This window comes from Centropristis striata, chromosome 4, assembly GCF_030273125.1.
Source record: "Centropristis striata isolate RG_2023a ecotype Rhode Island chromosome 4, C.striata_1.0, whole genome shotgun sequence".
Taxonomy (NCBI): Eukaryota; Metazoa; Chordata; class Actinopteri; order Perciformes; family Serranidae; genus Centropristis; species Centropristis striata.
In genome coordinates this window covers 15,373,426-15,392,359 of record NC_081520.1, presented here as the reverse complement: position 1 = coordinate 15,392,359, position 18,934 = coordinate 15,373,426, and the positions used below count along the sequence as shown (strand labels likewise).

The window sequence follows — 18,934 nt, the reverse complement described above, 5'->3', positions numbered from 1 at the left end:
CTTATTTTAAGCGTTCAACATGCTTATTTCTAGATTTGATAATCTTGATTTAAGAAAACTTGTCAAGAAATTATCTGTCCATGCAGCAAGTTCATTTCCCTCAGATTTAGTGTTTTTATCTTGTTTTTAGACACGCCTTTTTTGCAGTGTATAAACCCCCCCTGTATTTTCTCATATATATTAAAAAGGTTTAGTTTTTCTTGTAGGTCTTGATTATAGGTGTTACAGGTTTCACTACTATATATTCCTTAATCCTGGTCTCAGAGACGAGCCCTGGATGTTTCCAGCTGTGGATTATTTTACACCTCCTGTCTTCTCTCTGTCTGTGAGCCAGCACCTCATTAGAATAGGTGTTCATTTTCCTTCAGTTCTTTAGGGTTAAAGAGCATAACAGGAGGATCGGGAAAAAGAAGATATTATTACTGGAGACACTGTGTGATTTTTGAATTATCTCTGCTAAGTGCAGTGCAAAAGTAAAGGATCAATGACAGCAAGTGTGTCAAGGATGCATTCAAGGACTCTTCTGTAAAGTGTCAAGCATCGAAAGGCTGTAAAGAACAATGAAAACAAACTGTGCAGTGTTAAAAGGGAGCGTACAAGAAAAGTTTTTCATTGACTTAAAAAAAAAACACATTTCCTACAGTATGTAAGTACTTCCTAAACTATAGTTTTGCTTCTTTTGGGATTGTAACATTAAGGGAAAATGTGCCACGCTTTATCTGGCTGTCCAATCAGTGTTGATGGTCCTTTGGGGTTGGCGAAGGGGACAATATCCAACAAGAACTGCCCACGCCGACATTCATGATTCCATTTCTGTTTGCATCGGAGAGCAATTTGAGCAAAGGCACCAGCAGTCGCTGTTTGGGATCTGGAGGGTTCCCCATTGGCCACATCCTCTCCGTTGCAGCCGCAGCCCCGGGCTCTTTCTGCTGCATACCTTCGGCTGTATACTCGAATAAATACAGCTGAATAGCCGAGTCAGGCAAAACACTTTAAAACATATCCTCGTCCACAACATCATATTCTGGGGTGTCATTTACGCTGTTGTAAGCGTAACTAGTTCACAGTACCAGACCAAAGAAGTTGTGTTTTTGAGTGGCACCTAGAGCCCGCCCCCTGAATACCCAGAGAAACCCGAGCCTGTAGGTCGTCTTTTTCTCCAACTATGTCACTGTCATTTCAAATGAATGCAGAAAAAACAACAGATTTTGCAGCAGGAGAACTCAGCTTTCTCGGTTGATATGGCACGCACGGAGGAATTTATTGCTTCAATCAGCTACATTAACCATCAACACTGACAGGGCAATCACACAAAAGGTTGCATTCCTCTTTCAAATACTATTGGCAGTTAGTTGTCAGTGAATTTGTATTTTTTCTCCTCTAAGTACAGGTGGCCATACTTGTGTCTTGTGTGTGTTTCAAGGATATATTACGTATTCTAAATCTTTTTTTCCTCTCTTTCTTCAAAGCCCTCCCTCAGTGGGTCAGAATGATTAATGATACTCAGATGGATAGTGGAGAGAAGCTCCAATGGGAGTGCAAGGCCATGGGGAGGCCCCGGCCCACCTATCACTGGCTCCGTAATGGTTTGCCCTTGACATCCCAGGTACTTACCTTACTACACAGTGCCCTCTCCTTTTGTTGACTGTGCCATGAAATATCTGAATTATTTCTATGAAACCACTATATGCATCATTATCATGTATAGTCTATTTATACTTAGACACAATGTATCTTTTCTTGTGACAGGGTCGAGTTGAAATAGTGAATGGAGAACTCACCATTCACAAAGTGCAGCAGACGGACTCAGGAATGTACCAGTGTGTTGCTGGAAATAAATACGGGGCCATTTACTCGAATGCTGAACTCAAGATTTTAGGTAGGTACGCCTTTGGTTTTACAGGGATTCCTCCAGGATTTTTTTAAACCGTGGGGGAGGTCTGCCCGAGTGGAAGAGGGGGGTGACGACGACAGCATTTTGAAATGTGAAATTATGACTATTTCAAACTAAATGTTTTTCTAAATACATTATTTACTACAGGTTTTCCGGTACATGAATTGAAAATAATAATTGAAAATAGGATCTTGCAGTATCACTGTCCAGACTTTTACTAATCTATCTCCTATAGTTTAATAAACTCCCCTCTGGAAGGGTTATCGGGACAGGTAGGGTGGATACAACTCCAGTCACTTTTATGATTTTTATTAAGTCCACATACACAACAAGCAGCCACACACTGGGTAGCTGCTACACTACGATAGCCTACCGCTAGTTAGCTTATTAGTGACGTTAATTAGAAAATTATGCAGTGACGTTGATTAGGTTGTAAACCTGTAATGCAAACATAAACACAAAAACCCCAGAATTATTGAATTAAATTATACACTCATTCATATGATATTTAAACACCAACCATGCTAGTCTGCAGCTACTCACCGGCAAGGCGTACCAGTCCTGACTAACAAGTAAATGAAACAAAACCAAAAGGTGAGACACCTGCTGGAAAGTTCTACAATCACTAGGCCAAAACAACAAACACAACAACAACAAATTAAAGATATAAGTTAAATAGCTAAACTAGTCTATATTGAATACAGTCAAGTAAACATCTCTTCCTGCATAGAATGTGTACAAAAGAAAAGGGCAGTCCATCCATTTGAAGAAAATAGCTACAATGTAAAAATACAAGGCTGTAGCACAACTACACACACAACTGTGCCCTCATGTCTCCTGTGAGATATGACATTTTTTAACATTTGAAATAATGACTACAAACTGAATGTTGGTACTGTAGCAAGTATACACAACTGCCTAATCTAATGTCACAGTTTGCAGCCTGGCTGAGAGCACTTCATTTCTCTTGTTATTTTTATCAACCTAGCTTAGGTACCTTTCTTTCACCCCTTTCTCTCCCTCCACGCCCGGACTGTTGTCTCTACTGTCTTCGTCTTTTCGCAGCCAGACAGGCAGGTGGTGACTCCGGTGTTGGTTTTTCAAAATAAGGATTTGCAGCGTGGCGTCACATTTCATGAAAAACACCATGTTTTGTGCCAAAATCACATTTCATACAATAATTTACAATAATATAAACATAAAATAACATAAAAACAAGGTAAAAAAAAACCCTAACATTATTCTGAAGGTGTGGCTGCTTTTATTTTGCCGTGGCGGCGCGCCATAATCAATAACATGTGGAGGAAACCCTGGGTTTTATAATAAAAAGAAGACAAAAACATGAAATTAAAAGAAAAAATTGTTTTCTTTTTTATGAGGCAACTAATTCCCCATCTCGCAATGTAAATAAAAGTCAATTTTTATTAGTCTATCGGCCCTGTGTTTGGATCCAATCCAAAATCCAATGCTTGGCCGATGTTACAGCCTACTACCAAGTTTTATAAAAATCAGGGCAGTACACTGCAAAAAAGGGGTGTCTAAAAACAAGATAAAAACATTAAATCTGAGGGAAATTATCTTGCTGCATGGACAGATAATTTCACTTGACAAGATTTCTTAAATTAAGAATGTTAAATCTAGAAATAATCGTGTTGTACGCTTCAAATAAGAAATTAACTCTTAAAACAAGAGTGTAGCGTCACATTTCATGAAAAGCACCATGTTTTGTGCCAAAATCACATTTCATACAATAATTTACAATAATAATATGCTGCCGTGGGGGTGCGCCACAATCAATTATATGTAGAGGAAACCCTGGATTTTATAATAAAAAGAAGACAAAAACATGAAATTAAAAGAAAAAAAATGTTTTTTTCTTTTTTACGAGGCAACTAATAATTTCCGCCAAGCACATTTCTTGACACTCTGCACAGAGCAGAAGTGCAGAGTGAGTATTGGCAGCTGAGTAAGGTACTGGATGATAGGTAGAGGAGATTGAAATGCGAGTGGGGAACACTGAACTGTGAGATGTGCTGATTGCCAATCAATGGTCCCTGATTTAACCCAGGCAGTGGACGGCATGAATAAAAGAAGGGCCCTTATGGTTATATTCAATGAGATGTCTGCACGCATCAAGCAGAGGAGAGTCTGGAACATTTCTTCGTTATTTCCGAGGAGAATGAAAAGCAGTGACTTGTAGGTATAGATTTATACTAATGGGAGCAAACACCAGAGGAGAAACATCAATGGTTTCTTTGATGGGGTTTAATGACTCCATTAGTGTGTTATCTCCTCTCTATCGTTTGTCATCAAAGCAAAGTCTACATCACAATGCTCATTACTTAGGAAAACAAAGCCTCACCTCGGACATGACTTTCATCTTTCAGGTGGGGTTTGCTGTTATCATTTGATAATCAACTATTATTATTATTAACTCATACATTAAACAATGTGTATTTACGTAAACTTTTTAATAACTGTTGCTAATAAATGATCAAATAATAGCTCATTAAACCTTATTTCAGTTGTTTTGTTGTTAACAAACAACACAATTATAATTAAGCTAAAAGAAGTATTACTAATGCTCTAATGCGTATGTTTTTCAACTGTTTATTGTTGCAAACAGTATAACATTTTATACACTATATAAAGTAGTAATAGACAATTTAACAAGGTGTTATAATCATCAGTTGCAACCTTATAATAAAATCAAAAAATGTTTGTACATTGTTTACAAAACAATTATTAACTGTAAACAAAGTGTTACAAATATATGATAAATCTATAGTATGCATGTAATGTTAATAGATATTTTATAAACTATTTCTTAGCAGTTTACATGTTATATGTTAATGACCAACAAAAACTTAACGTGCTGTACATGACATTCAGAATACAAATATAGCAATAGGGCTGCACGATTATGGCCAAAATGATAATCACGATTATTTTAATTAATATTGTAATCACAATTATTAATCACGATTATTCATCATGTTCGGGAAAACATCTGTATTTTTTTGCACTACTTTTAAACAAACAATAGGAACAGTTTTTAGTGTCCGGTGCTTGTTGTAAACAAACAGAGATCGCTAAGTGAACACCTCCTGCAGCAGCAGCACATACACACTGTACTGCTACAGAGCTAACTGTTAGCCTATTAGCAATTTGCAGACTGGACACTAAGGGGTTAACATCCCCTCCGGCTCTGCAGCTGGGAGAGACTGCTGCGGGAGGACTATGCTGCTTCGACTCGTTTTTACTCTTCTTAACTTAATAAGAATAAGAATGAGTCTCCAAACGTCTCTAATAACACCAGAAAAGTCGCTGGATTTGTCGCTAGTCGCTTGTTTGAAAAATAGTCGCTAAGGGGGTCTGAAAAGTGGCTAAATATGTAAGTATAATTTGGCAACACTGCTTCGCCGGTTTTGAAATATTGCCAACGATCAGGTTAATTTAATCGTGGCAGCCAAAATTAAAATTCGATTAATTGTGCAGCCCTATATAGCAATAAATACATTTTTGCGTTATAGTGGAGTAACATCGCCCTGACCAGAGAAAGCCACACTCTCTCTCTCTCTCTGTGATTTGTTCTGGCATGTCTGTGTATGTGAGTACCAAGTGCATTAAAAAGTGATGCCAAGGGGCGTCTGCAAGCATCTATATGTGACAAGCTGGGGATGAGAACGAGTGTGGAGACAGTCCCTGCTGAACCATAGATCTGCTCTAAACGTTGTGTACATCAACTTTAATATCCCATATAAAATGTTATGTGTGCAATAATAAACTACTAAAATTACATTGCTATTCATTAATAAACATTTTAATTATCATTCCATTGTTTGTTAACAGCAAAATTACTAGAGTTTAATGCATTATCAAGTAATCATTTTATTACTGAGCTTTATTATGACGTGTTACAGAGTACTTGCATCCTTTCTTGCAGACAACTAAACAGGAGTCACATTTACTTTAAAATTTCACAACACTAAAAGCCAAGGAAACCGTGCTCTTCAAACATACATGTGAGGCTTCAGGCTAAAAACATAACAGTCGCTCTGAATGGCTGTCCACTGTTCTGTGTTGATGCACTATTTTCTCCTTGTCATCTTCTATACTGGGATACATCTGGTGATACCCGTTCCCCTTTTGTGTTTCCCAGAGGGACAGTTTGATTTACTGTCTGTGTGGCATGCCCTTTTTTGAAGGGGAATCTGTGGCATTTTAAAAATCTCACTGCAAGTGGACGACATTTTTGGTGGTAGATCTATAAACTGTTTATCCCTAAACCATCATTTTACAACCTGTGTAAAACAGCCACCTTTTATTTGATTTAAATCCACAGTGTTATGTCTGCAAAAAGTGAGAAGATCTAGATTTTAATAAGCTTTATGTGAGCTGACGAGGAAGTGCTTTCGCCTTCCTTAGAGTCACAGTCACAATGATGCTATTTGGAAGCCTGTGATGAATGTTTTCATAACTATACCCCCCAGGCACGTCTTCCCAGTGACCTGTGCTCTGTGGAGATGTCCACAAGCAAACACTATCAGGACAGATTACATGGCTAATAACAGCCTGCAGATGAGCGATCACTGGAGGCTACATGGGGGCAGTTGCTGCCCTCATGCCTGTGATCTTGTCCCAGATCCAGCTCTTCTGGGAGGGTGGCGGGTGAAGCAATAAGGGTACTGCTGCCACCAGCTGCAGGCCTGCTCTTATTTTGATTAAAACAAATACACACTGCAACTGCTCTGTTTTCTGCTGCTTTCCGTGTCTAGAGGGACCTCTGCCACTCAGGCAACTACTCAGCCTCAAAGACACAAGTGTTACAGGGAGAGGGGTCAGCCTGTAGCTACAGATGGGATTGAATTGTCATTGTGTGTAATGTCACCTTTAAAGCATCATTCAGGATTTGAATAATGCCACTTGACAGAGCCTTGCAGCCTGCACATGGCCTTGATGTGTAATACAACAGTATACCAGTACTAACTTTAAGCCCGAAGCCTTATTTAGACCATTAGTGTCTAATTCTTTCTCTTCAGCGAGCCATAATTAAAAAGAAATGTATTTATTATTCGCTCAAGCAGCATGGCTAAATATGGGTTAAAAACAATTTTCATACGAGCAGTTCAAATCATCCAACCGTGTCATTAACAAGATGACAGCTATTAAGTAATTAGGCTACACAACACAATGTATATTTATAGAAGTGTAGGGTCTACTGAATTAGCACATTAAGACAAAGCATAGTACATTATACAGTATATAAAAGCATGTTTGATTTGAAGCATGCTTTGTTATACTTGATGTGGAAAATCTAGTTAAAAATTAGCATTTTTATCAAGCAGCATTTTGAGTCATGATGTGTCAGTCTAAACCCTCTAGCATTTTTTAAATAATTACTTTGAAATGTCACAGTTGAAGACGTGTTAGGAGTACTATTTTTACAAATCTTTTACATTTTAGCAACCACACAATTAATTAAAACTACAGTGACAAAGTTTGTTATACCACGTGGAGGCAGAAAGAGAAACAAGGCAGTATTGTTTTAGTTTGGTGTAAGAAAAAGTGTATACATTTCACTAAAAACCCTTTAACTGTGCCAGCAGTAAGTGTATGAGTTAAAGGTAGATCTATGATTTGACATGTCTTAAATACAAATACTAAATTAAATTTTACAAATCTAAACTGATTCGGAAAGGAATTTAATGTGCAACAGTACATCACATATGTTATCAGGGTTGGTACAGATGCTTGAAATCCTTGAAAATGCTTGAATATAAATGTTGTATTTTCAAGGTTTAAAAAGTGCTTGGATTTAGGATAAAGTGCTTGTAAATGCTTGAAATTCTTCCTGTATTTCTCTGACAATCTGACTATATCCATCTATAGACTATAGATAATCACATGTTCAATGTAAAGAATAAGGAGTAGCCTGAAATGAAGACCGTTCCTCCTAAAAGTGTAACACCATCGCTGTTGGTATGGTTCAGTGAAATCTCCCCCTTTTAGTATGTAAGTACTCATCTAAAACATGCAATTTACAACCGGTGTAAGATACTGGAAAAGCTTGAAAATGGACCTTGAAAGTTGAAAAATGCTTGAATTTGACCACTGAAAAAGTGTACGAACCCTGTGTTATGAATATTGGAATATTTAACTCAATGCCACATTATTTTGTCTTTTTTTAATATTAAAATCTTGTGTGTCTGTCCTACACAGCATCAGCTCCTGTCTTTGTCAACAATCCCGTTCGGGTCATTGCAACACTTGGGAAAGACGTGTCACTGGAGTGCAAACCCAGAGCTTCGCCCAAACCACGGATAACGTGGAAGAGAGGAGACCGAAGGATACAGCAAAGTAGAAGGTACAGAAACATTTTTCGAAGCTTGTGTCACTCTGAAATGAAAGGAGCTAGAATGCATTGTTGTATGACATAATAAAAAATAAATTCAAGTATTGATCTGTGTGGGTTACCAGCGCCGAAAGCTGAAGGCAATCCAGTGTTCTGCACAAGGACACTTCAGTAGCACAGCTGTTTACAGTAACCAAACACTGTACTCAAGTAAATCTAGTTACTTTGCAAAAACAAGTACTCAAGTTGAAGTAAAAGTAATCATCAAAACATCTACTACTAAGTAAGAGTGCATATGTTTTTTACTGAAAAAAATGATTGAGTAGGGAGTAACTTAAGATATTGTTTTCATTTATTTTGTCCGAATATTATTGATGTCCAAATATTAATGAAGCTTCATGGACTGAAGTTGTATTTATTGCTCATGGTTTATAGAAAATGACTTGACGAATGGCAGTTCAGTGTGCTTTCTTTGTTGAACAGAAAGCCTCATCTAGTGGTCTCAGAAAATAAAGGAAACATTCAAGAAGCATCATTTGGCCATCACTAAGCAGATATGACTGGAACCACAGATGACTTTTTTCTAATTATAATTTATATACACCAGACAGTATTCACTGTCTGTATCTCTAGTGTGATCACAAGATATTACATTAATATTATACTTTATTAAGTACACTAATAAGTTAAGACTTTTTCTTTCTTTTTTCGTTTATTACAGTCTGTGCTTGTTGTCACCTTTATTAAATTATTATTAGGCAAATACATCAGCAAATCATATGCAAGTTCTTAATAGACAGTAACCTTATGTCAGATATCAAGTTAATTTTTCATAATTCAGGTGTGAGCCCCCACCTCCAGGTCTGTCCAATCACATGAAGCAATTAGATGAGAGAAGTGGCAAAATTAGTCTCTTATCTTTAAGAAAATGTCTCATATCAGATGACTCGTTTAGGCTAATTAGGAGATAAGGCCGTGATGCTTTATCATTAATTGCCTATTAAATAGGTGTGTTCATTTCATTTGACCTAATGAGGACCATATATGGAAATTCATGTCAACATGAACTTTTTTTCTCTTTCACATGCATAATTTAGTCTCTACTTTTTTGACTCTCTCCATCAATGAGCATTAAGTGGGTTAAATGCACAGTCACAAAAGCAAGAAAAACAGTAATTTTAAAGCATTATATACTGTGTGTATATGCTATTAAATAAATTAGCATTAACGCCAACAGACACACTTACTGTGTCAGCTCAGTGTCAGCACGGTTCTCTGGGCCGCTGCACTGTGTGCTGTTAAATCGTCTGTAAATATTAGCTGCAACTACTATTTGAAAGCTATAATTTAAACCTAACTCGTGCTGCAGCTTTGAGACATGCTGCTTTGATCACAGTCATATGGAGGCTTGGTTGTGGTTGGATAACAGGGCGCCAGCAGACCACCTGCCTCTTAATCAATGCTTGGAATAATAAATGAAAAAAAGAAGCGCAATGAATGCATCTAAATGTAATATTAGTAATGTAATAGTGATAGTAGTAATGTTAAGGATTTTTCTAGAGGAAAAAGTTACTCAGAAAAGTAATATGTAATGGAGACATAATCATAGAACCCATAGCACAGCCTGAAGGACAGTATTTATGTTCATCTAACCCTTTGATGCACAACATATAAACACCTTCTAATGCACAACATGGGTCAAAAATGACCCGCATTCATTTCCCATGTTATTTCATGCTGGCTGTGTGTTTGAATATCTTTTTTTATTATTACAACAGATCATTATATAAATTTTTCCTTTCATACTTTATGAAGAAAATACATTTTGTATTATTACATCAAGTTTACACACATGGGTCAAAAATGACCTTGTGCATTAGAAGCGTAGTGATACAAAAAGTGATACACTAAATGAACAATTTGAGTATACGAGTAACTATGTTTATCTTATTTCGAAGGTTTAACGTTAAAATAGTTGTTAGAACCACTGGATTACATTGGAATATAACATATTTTAACATTTGAGACTTATTAGAGCCACCAAATAATATTTTCCATTGGAAAAAAAACAACAATTTGACAAAATAGGATAGTTAATATTTGTGTCTTCTTTGTTAGGTTTTAAATTGGTGCCAATATATAAACACCTTCTAATGCATAACATGGGTGTATGATGATCAAAAACAATTTTTTTGAGGAAAACCTACAATACTGAATGATGAAATTAATTTATTGCAAAGACATAGAATATAAAAACTTAGTCGGGTCACTTTATACCCATGTTGTGCATCAAAGGGTTAAATAAACGGTTACACTAAAACTACTTGTGACATGTCATATTTGACTTTGACTGAACATTACAACATTGCAACAGAATGCACAATGTTATATATTTCAGAAAAATTGTCCAGCATGGAAAAGCCAATTTTGGACTAAACTAATGAATTCAATATCTGACCTGCTTCATCTCAATGTTGCCATAAAGCCTTCCAGGTCATTGATTTGCAACATTGTCTGCAATTGTCTAATATAACCAGAGATATTAAAGCGATAGATACCTCAGTAGAAATGGTATAGTCTTTATAATTTCACAGTATATCATCATAAGATCCAAGCTACTGTACTGGTACAATATGTGGTGTTGGAAAGTGAGAGAAATGTGTAAAACTAATTTAATGCCAAGACTTATCACTTAAATAATAATCTGCCTTGTGCATCCAAAATAGCAATATGTTAGAAGAGGTGTTTCAGTCTCTGAAGTGACACCCTTAAACTATTTTAGACTTAGGGAGAATTAATATTACTGTTATCAATGGGATGGATCATGCACATTATCTTTTTTAGACAGATTTACTGGGGTCTGTTATAAATAGCATCAGATTTTTTTTTCTTCCGCACAGTTTACAGAATGGAATATTATGAGAGAGAGTTAATTGCCCTGTAAAATATGTATGAAGTCATGAAAAGTTTGTCTCCTTCAATATCTTTATATTGTTTTTCATCATAGTTTCATGGCAGAACTTCAGCTGTTATCATTGAGGCACAGGCCCTTCAGGAATGGTATACATGTCTTGTTGTAACACATCACAGTTTCATTACTGTAACTGAAATTAAGTGTCACCGCTGGAATAAAACACCTTAGGTACTGGAGAAGCTCTGGAGACACATCCTCAGCCCCACCTCCTTCTCGGGGATGCTGACAATTTAGACTGTACAATTGCATTTGGAATTCACATTCAGTTTGATGCATCATCTTTTATGAGAAACATCTCTCTGCTGCACCTAGAGGGGGGCTGGGGAAGGCGAGGGGTCCATCAATCAAACTGAGCGACACCACTGAAATTATCAGTCACTGCTGAGCATCCCAAGTTTTGAGTGAGAGAACGGGACCTTTGTTTATCAGCCAAGATTCAGCTGTCTGTTCAACAGCCTTGCAGCAAGGGCAGCCAGTTGATAATCAGATCCTCAGTGTGTTGCTCCTTCAAACAGGCAGCAACAAATCTTCATCCCTCTAACAGGTGAATGCAAAGTGGAGTAATGGAGTATGCAGGAATTGGTTTAACATGGTAATTTCGGAGGTTGGTTCAAATATTTAATTTTCCATTGAAAGAAAAATGATCCTCAGAGCTAATTTTGGATGTCTATTTTCTATAAAAGAGCTGGCTTCATAGGGCTGATGGATGGGGATAAGTTAGTGAGTGTGTTGCCCTAAAATGGTGATTAATGACCCTGACTGGTCTGGATCTGATAAAGCCTTTGAGGTATTTGTCAAACCCTCACAAATCTATTTTTCAGAGTTGTTGGCGTACACCGTGGGGAGATTCATACCTGTCCGAAAAAAACCTTGATCTTGTTTTTATCCGACTTCAGATAAAGTCATGTCTTAAAAGAGCAGAAAATTTGTTCGCAAACTGTATTGGCAAGGCAGTTCATTTCCCAACTCAGAGTAATTTATCATTCACTATTAAAGGAGCTATGTGGGAGGATTTTTGGTACATAGTAGTGAGGTTGCAGAATGGAACCAACTGAATATCTCTCTGCTTAGAGAAGAGGACCTGCTCCCACAGACTGTTAACAAATAATGGACGTAGTCACCACAGTGTCATCCAATGGTTGTGGACTCCGGTTTTAAACGATTTAAGATTGGCATTTCTTAGTTTTTTGTGTCAAACATGTGCAGAATGAATCAGGAGCCAGACGGATGGTGTGTTATCAGCTAACACTATTAATAGCTAGCTAGCTTGGTTAGTAAGAGGTACCGTCACTCAAAATAAAAATCTGACTCCTTAAAAAGAGTTTTAATCCAAATGAATACTGAACAAGACATTTTAAAGTGACCAAAGTGGTACAACTATCTTGTGTGGAAAAAACACAAAACTATTAAAAAAAGACACAAAATGACCAAAAAAAGACAAAAATCACACAAAAAAGACACAAAATTACCAAATATACACTAATAAAAACATGCTTATGAATATTATAATACATTTCTGTTGATAGATCCTAAACCCTACACCCTGAACCTTTAAGTGTTATCCTGTATATGTATAGGATGGGGTCCTTTTTCTTCATAATCTCACAGAATTTCTGCATTCAGTAGCTTTTCTCACAGATTAGTTTTAAGATGCATACACTACATTGTGCTTTAATAAAACACAAATCCAATTAAGAGTTTGATTCAAGTTAACTGCATTACTGTATGGTGAGTTAATGAACTGGATAACAGTGTTTAGGGTCACCGCTCAACTGGAGTTCAACCTTGTGGAAGGGTGATTTCTATCTGGAGAAGGTGAAATAAACAAGAGGAGCCATGCGTTTTCAGGTCTTGACCAGGGTGACTCCTGCAAGGATTTTCTGCCATTACCTATAGTAAAGGAAAGAGTTTATGGATGGAGAGATGTTGTATTCTTGGATGAACGGGGGGGGATCGAAACAGCTTCACGTTTATCTGCCATTGACAGCTGTGCTGACTTAATGAAGGTTTGTAATTAACATGGATTTCCGCTAATGTTCAGGGCTTTTGTCTCTTAAACAGAAAGTATTAATCCCATTAGTTTGAAAGTATGTGGCAGACAACCCACAAACTCTTTGTTCAACAGTGAGACAGTGCATAATTTGTCGATTTTTATTTAAAAAAAAAAAAAAGTAAAATATTTAAAAATGTATTAGAGCTTTTGTATGTAAATAATGAATATTATGTTGCGGCCTATTTGGCTTCACCTCAAAAATCACCTTGGATTGAAACAAATATATTTTCAAATGCTGCAGTGGGTGTGGGCTTGCTGTGATCTTTTAATGTTTCCCTTAAATGTCCTAAGGTTGAATTTATTTGCATATTCTGTATACCCAACAGTCCCCATCTTGTCCTTTCTGCTTCTGTGTCCTTGTCGGATGTGAATTTCCTCCCTAATTTGAAAAATGTCTCCTGGCTGCAGATTGCTTCTGAATTGTGTGGCTAGATTTTTGTCACGCCTTCAGGAGTTTCTCTTTGCCAATTTCAATCACCTTGTCCGTGATGAAAGAGCTTAGTGCTATAAATATAAACGCCAAACAACATGAATTAGATTAAAGATGAGAAAACCTCACACCCCCTGTGATTCAGATTGTTTTATTTTGTATAAAATTGATTTTCTCATTAAAAAAAAAATAACTTTGAAAATGTTCATCCTCCCCCCTCTGGAGGCCAGTGGTTCTCAACCTTAAGACTTGGGACCACAAAGGGGTCGCAAGATCATTTCTAGGGGTCTTTCAGTTCAGAGGCACATCATTATTCAACAAGGCAGTTGGAGGTTGTTCCACTTTACCAAGATCCATGACTATGATTCAACTTACAGTTATATATAAATATATATATTATATATAGAGCAATGCAACAGTGGAACTCACTCCTTTATCATATTACTCAATTAAATCTATATATCTTTAAAAAAAACAACTTACAAGTCATTGTCTAAATATCAACTTTAATTGATGCAGTCGTCTTTTTTGTGTTGTTTTGTTTTTTATTTTGTGATGTCAACCATGTTTTATGTGAAATGTAATTACGTATTGTCTCTGTGTTATTTTTGTTTCATGTTATGTATTCATATGTCATGTCTGTTATCATACGGTTTATTCCTACATTGTATTTGTCGCACTGAAATATGATGATAGACCCCAGAAAGAATAGCTGCTGCTTTGCAAAAGCTAATGGGGATCTAAATAAAAACAAACAAACAAGCAAACAAACCAGATGGTTGCATAGAATTATTTTAAACTGGGAAATGGTTTTTAAAATCCTTTGTGAGATTGGTAGCTTCAATGTGTAATATGCAGTGTTTATTTTGTAAATCAGGGCCTGAAACACAGACACACACATGTCAAAATTCCACATTGCCTAGAGCACATTGGACAATGCCTTGCTATGAAAACTTAATCCAGGCAATGCTATAATCAAATATGATATAAATATTTAGATTGTGAAGTGAAGGAGGGTTGCAGCGGACACTGAGGGGAGAGCAGTGGCTCAACATAATTCATAATATACTATACTTTTATATGACTTCTGCTCTGAGGCCATCTGCTCACACACCTGCTTCCAGTGCTGTTGCATCCTATACTATCTATATGTCGAGCACTTCATTTTCCGGCTGTTATTTACAAGTTAGAGCGAAATGTTAAAACCATATTGCGCGTGTCCTTCAGCTGGATAAGGGGCTACTTATGAATGCAGGCGAGGTGTTGTTTTTTCTCTCTATTACACTTGTGTTTCCTGGGAGGACAGCTCGCTGATATGCACATCTTAGTTTTTACAGCTTTTGCTTTAGATACATTGAAAGCAGCAATATTTAGTGTTTGTCAGGTGGATTCAGGAGCAGTGTGCATGATAAGTGCACCCTTCATTTAGATTGCTGGAAATATTGACGTAAAAGGACAGAGAGAGTCATAACATCTATTTAATTTCATGTTATATAGTGTTCTCCACAAAAAAAATTGTTTTGAATTATACTGTAATTACTCGAATGGCAGTCTGAGATCAGATATAGTGCATCATTATACCCAAATTGAAAGTCAGGAATATAGTGTTTCTTTGTTCTTGACATCAAGACTTTGATGTCACTTTTTTTTCTTCCTTTGACTGAACTGTGTCCTCGTTACGTTCATCTATATCTGAATGAGCATCTGTGTTGTAATCCTGTTCAAGGTAGAGCTACCTAGCAGTATCTGCTAATCAGAATCATTAAAACACGTTTTAATTGTTGATTGATCGTCACTGAACGCGGTTTATTTTAATGTTCTCTTGTTGAAGGTTACACAACAAATACAGACACTGTTCTTGACTTGGCATCCCTCAGTCCTCAGAGCTTTTTCACAACACAAACAACTTACAATGATACTTTTTTTGTCCTTCAGTTCAGTGATGATAATTTACTCGCTGTAAACACAATTTAATTTTATTATTATTTTCCACTGGTATCTCGAGTGGATGATTATTTCAAGAATATCTGAGCAGTTCGTTTTATCTCGTCCCAAGTGAGCAAGTGCTATTCTTGTAACCCGACACAACCACAAACATATAACCCCACGCCTCAACTTGTACAGCAACTGTTCGTACGTGAATTTGTTTCTCATACCAGTATTGATTTTTGTGTCCCTTCTCACAGGATTATGTTGTTACGGAACAATACTCTGAGAATTGTTAACTCCAGCCGAGCGGATGAGGGAAACTATGTGTGCCGGGCAGAGAATCAGTTGGGCTCGGCAGAGATGACTGCCATACTGTGGGTAAAAGGTAAGTGATGCCCTGGGGGCCTTTATTTTCTGCCAAATTAGCACAAGTCGGCCACCAGTAAACAGTCCCCAATGTCATTTTTCCCCCCACCTTTGCTCCGGTGCCAGGAAATTTATTGTGCTTGCTCAACCGTGAACCAAGGTCCCTCACATTCAAGAATCATATTACAAGGACACATTTTTTACAGCGTAAAGGCCTCAGTCTTATAGATGCTCTGCACTGCACACAGTCTAGATCAGAGCCCAGCAGGATATTTATCTGACAATGTGTTTGAGACTTGTATGCCCAAGTTAGGGTCAGGTTCTCGTGATTGCTCTGCCAGTGATGTCACAGTCAAATGCAGCTGCTTGACGCTAGCTTTTGGTTAGCCTGAGGTGACAGTGTAGCAGCTTTGTGCTTCCAGAGGCCATGCGTGTGGAGCTTAGCCCGAGCAGAGTGGAAGTGACCGTGGGGGAGAGCGTGGTGCTGAGCTGCAAGGCAACACATGACACGTCGCTGGATGTGGCGTTTCAGTGGTTCTTCAACCAGAAACCGATCAACTTCCAACAGGATGGCGGTCACTTTGAATACATCCAAACAGTAAGAGCAAGAGTAAGAGCAAAAGTAAGACTAAAAGTCAATTTATCACATTAGTTCTGGTTCTATCTATCTGTTGATCTACGTTTCTGTCTCTGTCTGTCCATCCGTCATCCATTGCCACTCTTACTGTCTGAATAATTGTTAAGTTTAAATAAATGGCTGTTATTTCAGTGTTTTCATTTACAATGTTTATGTAATTATTTTAGGCTCATTGCAGCAATCTGTTATATCTGCAAAATGAATCTGTTCAGCTAAAGGTCAGACTACCTCGGTATCATCAAAGACCTGCACTGAATCATATAATCATGTTTATCAAAGTCTGGTCTATTGTTTTGGTTTGCACCTGTGAAATTGTTTGTTTTCGTTAAAAATGAAAGCATGAATAGAGACTGACTCATACTGGCTTTGAAACTCAGCGGAGATTTTGAATAAGAAATTGTAGGGAAATGAATGACAAAGACAATTATGCAAAGATTGAAACTTTATTATGGTGAATATTCATGTTGTAATGTGAGATTTAATGACATCTTCCTTTCTCAACAACTATAACAATTCTCCTGAATTGTAAAAGTCCAGCATGCTCATTTTCCTGTTGGTTGTCTCTCCGTTTGACTCGAGGGATACAGGGGTCAAGGATCCTCTGAGGAAGATGTCGTTAAATTTCTCCCAGCAAAACATAGCCAAACAAAGAAGCATTTAACCTTTGACTCCCTAAAACATCATGGCTGCATTGTTAACCTTCCCATTTCACCTTCACTTTTTACCCTCATTTCTTTTTACCGGACCTATGGTGACCTCAATGTTTTAGTTGTTCCCTTTTCCCTTGTTACAATATTTACTAGGAGAGTCTGAGTGATGAGAGTCAAACACAGATTCCGTCACTACACACTAACATTATTATGCCAAAGCGGACACAAATCATTTTCTGTTAAAGCAAATTGAAATGACTGGTTTAATCTTTTTGATTTGTCCCTTTTTTAGATGCATTATTTTGAAACAGGAGAAGTAAATTTCAAATAAGTTCCATCAAGCTTGATTTAGTTTTTATATTTTTACAAAGCAACATCTCACACTCCCCCTAAGCATAATAGAGAAAAAATCATTAGTGATTAAACCATGAAATGAAGTTGAGTACAAATTTGCAAGAGAGTGGGGAGTCCTCTTTATGTCACTATTCCTTTATAAACAGCGGATGTTAAAATCACATCTGTCCTGATGTGTCCTCTGCTGCTAGCCGTGCTCTGGAGAGAAAGTATTTGCAGTGACAATCCTTTACAGCCACAACAGATTCCTTGCTGATGCATGGTGTGTAATTTTAATCAGGTTTCGTGCTAAACAGCTGCCTGTAGACCTTGAATTATTCCCAGCCTTGCCTTAGGCGTTTCTCATTTCAACAGAGAGAGAAAATACGGGGAGCTGAAGAATGTAGCAGCAAGCAAGCACCTGAATTAAACAGAAATCTCTCAAGCCACATGAGCTTCTACAAGATGTAAAGGAATCACACTTTTCCGTGTCAAGCACATTTAGGCTTGCTTAATACCTAACTTTTTTTTATTCTTTCCCAATTGCAGCAGTCCTCGACAGTGGATCTGATGATTAGGAGCATTTTGTTGAAGCATGCTGGGAAGTATGGGTGTCGGGCCCAGACCAGCGCTGATACTGTATTTGCAGAGGCAGAACTTCTTGTTCGAGGTGAGCTTGTTACGTGTCACTGAGACATCTTGTACAGAGTCTCACTGTCTACCCTGAACAGAATCCTGTTATTCTCATATGAATTATTCTTGGCAAGCATAGTTCAGTGGTAATGCACAAAAGGACAGAACTGTGTAAGAATGTGATCATTTTCTGTGAATCTAGGAAATATGCTCCCATTTGTTATAAGTGCAGCAGCTTTGGGAACTTGGTTAATCACATCAGACATTAGAAATTTGCTCCTAGTGGACAATGATTATTTCCACTACTTTGACCTTTTGATCTTGACTAATTTTTTATTGTCACTGCGAGTATGGCTGGACAGACGGTCTGTCTGCATGAACAAGTTTAATACGAGCTGTAAAACTGATCGGCTGAAATGTCGAGCGATCAGATTCTGTGGCTGTTTCTGATTGTTGCTGCTAATGTAATTACCCACACAGCTCCTGGTCAAGTTTTAAGAATGTCACCTCATATACTTTCTTTTAGGATGACAAGACAGAAAACTTTGTAAAGGCCACTTTTGTTTATCTTAACTGTAGGGATGCACAATATCAGATTTTTTGCTGATATCCGATATGCCGATGTTTTGTAAGTCATTTACCAGATTACAGATACCGATATTTTTTCCCACACAACTAAT

At 37.3% G+C, this 18,934-nt stretch overlaps 1 protein-coding gene across 1 annotated transcript in view; it reads left to right on the top strand.

Annotated features, from left to right (window-relative positions):
• cntn5 (contactin 5) overlaps window positions 1-18,934 on the top strand; it is a 104,113-nt gene that overhangs the window by 64,297 nt on the left and 20,882 nt on the right. The window contains exons 10-15 of the mRNA XM_059330972.1: window positions 1,470-1,606; window positions 1,750-1,879; window positions 8,117-8,261; window positions 15,893-16,020; window positions 16,424-16,623; window positions 18,171-18,291. Coding sequence (XP_059186955.1) covers window positions 1,470-1,606; window positions 1,750-1,879; window positions 8,117-8,261; window positions 15,893-16,020; window positions 16,424-16,623; window positions 18,171-18,291 — 861 coding nt within the window. The remainder of the gene's footprint in view (window positions 1-1,469; window positions 1,607-1,749; window positions 1,880-8,116; window positions 8,262-15,892; window positions 16,021-16,423; window positions 16,624-18,170; window positions 18,292-18,934) is intronic.